This window comes from Hippoglossus stenolepis, chromosome 8, assembly GCF_022539355.2.
Source record: "Hippoglossus stenolepis isolate QCI-W04-F060 chromosome 8, HSTE1.2, whole genome shotgun sequence".
Classification (NCBI taxonomy): Eukaryota; Metazoa; Chordata; class Actinopteri; order Pleuronectiformes; family Pleuronectidae; genus Hippoglossus; species Hippoglossus stenolepis.
This window is the reverse complement of record NC_061490.1, coordinates 7,994,426-8,001,750: the sequence shown is the minus strand read 5'-3', so window position 1 is coordinate 8,001,750 and position 7,325 is coordinate 7,994,426. Positions and strand designations below refer to the sequence as shown.

The following is a 7,325-nucleotide window of genomic DNA, read 5'->3' as shown; positions in this document are numbered from 1 at the left end:
AAATAAATATATAGTAATATTGTCCATGCAGTTGTGCAGAGATGTTCACTAACTTCCTCTCCTAACGTTTCCTATCGATTATTCGATTATCTGAGCCTGTGCTGCAGAAACGTTTTTGTCCACGGGGTCAGGACTCCTCTCGAGTTTCACTGCACACATCACCTCCTTCCCCCTGAACGTGCAGAGACTTTTATTTTGAAATGAGCTTTTCCCAGACGCTCGCGTGGAGCTGCGCGTTCCCGGGGGAGTAGGAGGAGGAGAAGGAGGAGGAGAAGGAGGAGGAGGAGGAATGCTGGGTTCACCACAGTCTGCTGATCAACGTGCTCTGTGCAGCAGACAACCTGACCGAGTTTTGATCTGTGCTGCTCTCACCTGTGATACTTTGTTAACCCTCCGAGAAACTCAAAGCCGCGTCTCCTCGTCAGCTGCCGGCGGATTTTCAAACTAAAGCCGTGAGTGTCCCGCGGCTGCAGCTTCAGGACCAGCGGCTGTCCAGCGGTGTGCAGAGATGTGGCAGCGATAGATGAGCGGGTCACAGAGGCTGCAGAGGAGAGGACCATGGTAAGACTGTGCTGCATGTTGGCAGGCTGCAGAGAAGAGCACACACACACACACACACACACACACACACACACACACACACACACACACACACACACACACACACACACACACACACACACACGGAGGGAAAGTTTGGTTTGAGTTATAGATGCTGAGCAAGCAGATACCAGCTGTGAAGACACTGCAGCTTCAGTCTTCTCTCTGCCTTACTGTTGTCTGCTCATGCACCAGAACCAGACATTTATCACGGGTCAGCTCATTTGATGTTCTTCTTCTTCTTAATGATATTAGTACAACCTGCCTGAGACTATATGGAAGCCCATTTCCGCCACTGAAAGAAAACATGAGAGAAAACTCAGCCTTGAGTTGAATGCATGGAGTAAAAAGTCATAATTTGAGGTAAAAAGTTTTATGTGATCATTATGGCTTTTTCGTAATTCATATGTCACAAGTCAGCCATAGCAGTACTGCATGTTAACCAAAACTGCAAAAGGTGGCCTGAATTAGTTCCGTGCTACTTGGGCCACATTCACCATTCACCACATGGGCCACTTTAGGTTCACATCCAGATCACACCTTGCCTAGAGCACCGCATGTTTGCCAAAAAAAGCCCACATATGTTTTGGTATCTTTAGGCCGCATTTGCTATTTTACAAGTGGGCAACTTTAGGCTCACATCACAAGCCGACCAGAAGTGCTGCAACATTGCCTGAAGTGGCCCACATCTGTATGCTATCTAGGGGTGGTTCCTAACTTGGGCAGGACCCCCAAAGCCAAATATACACCACAGTGAAAGTGTTTACAGTAACTGGAAGTATTGTGTGTTACTGAAGCTGAACTCGATGCAGATGTTCATGGAGCGTTTTTGTCTGGGATGTCAATATTGTGCTGGTTTTCTCTGTTTGAAATCACTTGACATTGAGGATGTTTAGGTTTTGGACAGTTGGTTGGACAAAATAGACACTGTGAAGGGGAAGGGAAAGAGAACTGGACAACTTACAGAAATCTGACAAATCTAGTTGGGGGGGGGGGAAATGCAGATGAAGTTGTAATGAAAATAATCTTTTGTTGCAAACTTACAGTCTATAATTTATTCTTTCTATGCAGCATAATGGAATGAAATACATCCCCCCCATCACTGCACTGCTCCATATGATACAGTAGTAGTGCAATGATACAATATAAATGAATCACTGTAGCCTATATTCAGCTGCTTGTGAAGAGGTAAGCTTTGAAAATATCTTGGTTGGCAAGTCCAAACACTGTTCTCCAATCTGCTGCTGGGTGATCGTCCGTCTTTCATGCAGTCCCCACAGTCTCACATTTCAAATTGGTTCCATATGCAGAGCAGACAGGCTCCTGGTTTGATCTGTCACATGGAGGGAAACTCTCCGGCCACTCTTCTCTTCTCTTCTCTTCTCTTCTCTTCTCTTCTCTTCTCTTCTCTTCTCTTCTCTTCTCTTCTACCTTTCCCTTTCAGTTACCTCTGTTGCAAACAAACAGTGCAGTCTTGCTCAGATCTCAGGTCAAACTGCTGCTGTTCTTCAGCTTGGTGGCCACATTGGAATTCACTACTGGACACGTAAAACCCTCCGAAGCCAATAGTCAGTCTTTGTATGTTAAGCACCAGGGACCGCTGCCCTTCTGCCGCTCAGTGTGTTCTCAGCTGTGCTCTCTTGATCCTTTGTTCCACGTCTGTGTCTGTGTGTGTGGGAGCAAAAGAGAAATAGAGGGCAGACGTGCTTTAACTGACTGAGTTTATATCAGCTGAGCTTATCCACACACACTCCCTCACATTTTGAAAACAAGAGCAGTGTGGTTTGGGGCTCCAGGGTGAGTCAACCAGCTTCCACTTTTGTCTTTCTCTGTGTCTCTTGTGTCTTTCCCGCTCTCTTAAAAACACCACAAATATGTCTGACTAGGTGACTCAAGGACCCAGAGATCCACTCATACCACTATTCAATAGAACTATCTTTTTTAATAGTTCTGCCATGCTAACTTTGTTTCTTAGAGTGTTGGTGGCACTGTATATCAGTAATGGCTCAACTGTTACTTTACTTTTCACTATTTAGAATTTGTTATTGTTGTGATTTCTAAATCTGTCAATGTCCCAGTGTCTAAGATTAAATGTCTCAGAATAACCAATAATAATTTATTATGACTAATAATGAATAATGTTGGATCAGTGTTTCTCACCTTCTTAATAACTCATTTTGTGGTAATGTATACAAAATAATAAGTATTCAAACACTGATTTACACGCTAATTTCCATGGCAACGGTCAAAAGATCCAGGTCAGCCTTAATTGATAACCCTAATGATGCTCAGTTCCATTAAGTGTTTCACAATACTGTGATGCTGGCTGACATGAATGGAACACAGCCCTTCTCAAGCATCTCAATCAGACTTCAGTCACAGTCATTTGAAACTGTGAACAAAGACTTTCCTCTGCTGTAAGTCAAACACTCAACTCCCACAACAAAATCTTGTTCTGCTACTTACACTAGCTAACGGTTAATGATGGTTAATGTATCTCTATGACCCTTAGTCATCGAACATATTCAAACATTTACAGGAAGAAACAAAGATTATGGTTTTGATATAAATGTCTTTTTGCAAAGATATATGTAGAATATTAATAAATGAAAATCTAAATTCAAGGTTGGACCTTGGAAAATGTATTTTCATTTCACCGTGTCGTCAATACAGAACTAGTCAACATGTTTCGCCTCTTTCTAAAGCTACAAGTAGGAGCCTCTGCCACAGAGAAAGATAAGTCGAGCTCCAACAGCAGCACTTCCTCACAAGACTCCTAAAGGACTGGTGTTAGGTGAAGGTCAAGGGTCACATAGCTGATGGGCAGCTGAGCTCACACTAGTGCTAGCGAGCTTCTCCACTGGCTCAGAACACCTTCTTACTGTATCAGTCATGTGTCATTTAATTTTTACTTTCAAGGCTACAGAAGAGACGCCTGCAGCAGAAGACTGTCTGAGGCTTTTTGAATGTGGCTTTGTGAAGTGAAAACCAACTGGACAGAGAATAATAATAGAATCAAATTAGCCGAATGTGACTTCAGGAGCACTTTGCGTCCCGCTCAACCAATTACAGCTCAGAGAGGGACCCCGCTCATATCTGCTGCTCGTCTCTGTGAGGAGGTGAGTACCTTTCAAGTGTGAGAGAGAAAGACAGGCGGGGGTGGGGACAAGATAGAGAGGGACGTGTTCACAGAATAAACAGACTGACAGATAAAGGCTGAAGTGAGTGTCAGAACACAGCAGTAAGTAATCAGCGGTGTCTTAATAGTGGACTGTGTTAAGCACAGTCTTAAAAGCCATTTGCTTAATGATGCCTGATGGGTTTACACCCACTGTGTACCACCATCCCATTATATAACAGACAAGGACAGACTAGTAAAAACACAGTGCTCAGACACAATTTCACTTTTTCTTTCTTTCTTTCTTTCTTTCTTTCTTTCTTTCTTTCTTTCTTTCTTGTCTCAGGCACAGAGAAACCATAATAGCGGTGTGTTTGCAAAGTGAAACAACCAGGTTCGTCACCACACCATAAAAATGACATCTGTGAGGGTTGTATCTGCAGCTGGTCTTGTGTGAGAAATAAGTGCAAAGTCAAAGGAGGACAGGGGAACAGGAAGCAGAGCCAGGGAAGGTGAGTGAGAAGATGAGATAAAGTCAAACAAAAGGCAGGGGACAGGGGTCTGATGTTCATTTAGTAGATTCAAATAATATTATGTCAAATGAAAAAGTAAAGTAAAGTCTGTCCATTCATCCCCCCGTCTGTCTATCCATATGTCAGTCCATCTCCAAAACAGAGTTTCCCTCAGGTGGAGGTGGTAAGAGGTGCCCTGTCTGTGGTGTCACCATCCCATCACATTTTATACCTGTACACAAGAAACTGACCACATTTACTACAACTGACCATTATGAACTTTTTTTTCCTTTCCTGACTTGTGAATCTATATAAATACCTTATAGTTATTGACTTAACATAATATTAAGGAGGAAGGCAAGGCGGGGAAAGTCTGCAGAAACTTCCGAGCGCTTCACTTGGACATTTACGTTCACACATGCACCTCCTCCGGAGAAAATTCGGTGGAACTGCGAAGTTCCTTGCATGTTTGAAAGCGGCTTAAGTTTCGTGGTAATCCGTCCAGTAGTTTTTGAATAATCTTGCTTACAAACCAATCAACCAACAAACAGAGGTGACCTCCTTGGCTGAGGTAACACATCATTTTGTGTGCAGTGTATCCGCTCACTGCATTAAAATTATAAAAATAAAACCTCTTAGGCAAGTTCTGAAGCATGTTTTTGTGGTAGACATGATGCATTGGCCTCTCTTTCTCGGTTGGCTCATGTCTTTTGCTGTGTCTCAATTCAGGGGCTGCATCTTGCAAAGGACATGGTGTACCCAGCCCACAAAGACTCCCTCCTTCGTGGGCTCCGTAGACTGCGAAGGCTGAACTGTAATTAGGCTGTGTGGTCTACAGAGAATTTTAGTGGCTCCTCCCACCCTTGTTGCGGTTGCCTAGCAACAGAGCTGCAGTTGGACACGTCAAAAAAGTTTGAATAACCTTTGATTTTTTGAGCACTTGTAATATTGGTTGTTAGTTGAAGCGTGATACTCAAGCGTTAGACTACTTGTCGCTTACTGGTGCCAATACCTCTTTTAAGTGCAGTGAATCCTTGTTTTCCGAGAAGGGTCCACCCGTTGGAGCCTTTGTTTCTCTGGGATGGAAGGACACATTTGTCGGCTGCATTTGAAGGAGGCTTCGAAATGGGACAGCCTTGTCACACAATCTGTCTTCCAATGCAGCCTCCGAAGGATGGAGCCCCTGAATTGAGACACAGCTTCTGTCTGTTGGTGATTCCACACCCAATAAAGCAGGAGAGGTCACCTGCACTGCCGCTGACCCTCTAAATGTAGAGGTTGGTTCTGGCAGCTATGGTCGTGTCCTGGAGCACCACGTGGAACACAGAGGATATGAAGTAGGAGGATCAATATTTTCAACCAGCAGTAAACAAGAGCACAGTTTCATTTGGATTTAAGGAAACAGTTTTCTTTGCATTAGCGAATGATTCTGAAAAGTTAACCTTGGTAGCCTGCCGCTCCTTTGAAGAAATGTTCCCTGTCATGCAGGGCCTTCCTCTCTGGAATGTGCATAGGAGAACAGATTTGACCATGGGTGCACGCCCACTGCAGACATATGGAGCAGGGAAAGTAATTACTTTCAGAAAGTGATCTGATGTCTGGGCGTCATTCCACGCACACAGAGCATAACGCACTGCGTCCTTTATTCCTTTGCCAAAGGGAAATAAAATATCTTGTCTGCTCATTCAGAGCAAAGCTTATTAACAAAGCTTTTGCACTTCAAAGTTAGATTTATTCGACACTGTGAGCAGGAGGGAATATTTTTCTTCAGCTCTTTTTGTTTTTAACTAACTAAGAAATATTCTCCCAAAGACAAAATGGAACAGGACTTGCCTTAAATTAGTCAACACATAAATCCATGTGACAGGGTTGGTTGGGTGTGTTTGTGTTTTATAAAAGTCAAAAGGTCAGTGGGGCAGGCCTGTCTCAATAGAGCAGAATAGAATGTTCTGTCAATGTTTGTGATTGGGATCGCACACTGTCGCACAACAGAATTTGTAGTGCACCTCAGAAAACCCACACACCTGCCTGAGCCAACAGGGTCTACTTAAATTACAGATCGTCCAAAAGCCAGACTTCTCACCAAATCTGCTAGAAGAGAGCATGTTGCTCTGAGTTAAGCTTCTCTTCATTGGCTTCCAGTAAATTTTTGAATTGATTTTAAGATTTTTTTCTGACTTTTAGGCCAATTTTGGACTTGTACCTAAGTACTTTTTGGATCTTTTGACATCATACGTGCCCGGTCGTAACCTGAGGTCCTCAGTGAAGACCCTGCTCACCATCCCACAGACCAGGCTGAGGACCAGAGGAGACCGGGCCTGTCAGGGCTCCCACTCTGTGGAACAATCTCCCTGAGGAGATCCGCCTGATAAACTCTTTATCTCTTTTAAATCTCTACTAAAGACCTAATTCTGATCTTACTTAATAATTTATTAATGTTTTATTTCATCTTGTTTAACTTGCATATAAATTGTTTTAAATTGTTTGCTTTTTAACAGTTTCCTAGTGTTTGCCTTACATTTTTATTTAAAAAAATGAATACTTATCAAAAGCTACTATTATACACTACAACAAATTCTCTTGCACTTTAAAAAATATTGTTATAAAAAATACTTCACTTTCACATTTCCTCATTGTACAGAAATACTATTCCCGATTTTAGTTTTCTGGTGTGGAGTGTGATGATTTTGTTGTGGGGCTGGTGGTGGGAGGACAAGGTTATGTGGAGTTCAGGTCAGTGATGGCTCATGGCTAAAAGTAGTTTTTGAGCCTCAAAGTGTGGCTCTTTAAGGCCCTGTAGTGGTCCTTAAAGAAGGTGGTGGAGAGAAGAGATGATGACAGGGCTGAGATCCTTCTCAACGTTGCTGCTGCTGGCTCTGCCGAGGCAGTGAGATCTGAAAGTCTCTTCCAGAGAGGGCAGGGGAAGTCCAGTTAGTTTCTTGCCTGTGGTTAACTCCACACTAATAATCCCCATCCAGACGGACATTTTAGCTGTGTCAGAAATAACCTCTGTTCACACTAACACACCTGAAAAAACATATCACATAACCATCCACGCTCTCTGGTCATTTGCGTGCCGTTGTAAACAGAAAACA

At 43.2% G+C, this 7,325-nt stretch overlaps 1 protein-coding gene across 2 annotated transcripts in view; it reads left to right on the top strand.

Annotated features, from left to right (window-relative positions):
- The first annotated feature begins 282 nt into the window (after positions 1-282).
- The window catches only part of gask1a (golgi associated kinase 1A), a 31,495-nt gene continuing 24,452 nt past the window's right edge, over positions 283-7,325 (top strand). For both annotated transcript variants that reach the window (XM_035164444.2, XM_035164443.2), the window contains exon 1: positions 283-561. In XM_035164444.2, the coding sequence (XP_035020335.2) occupies positions 559-561 (3 nt within the window). In that variant the 5' untranslated portion in view covers positions 283-558. The remainder of the gene's footprint in view (positions 562-7,325) is intronic.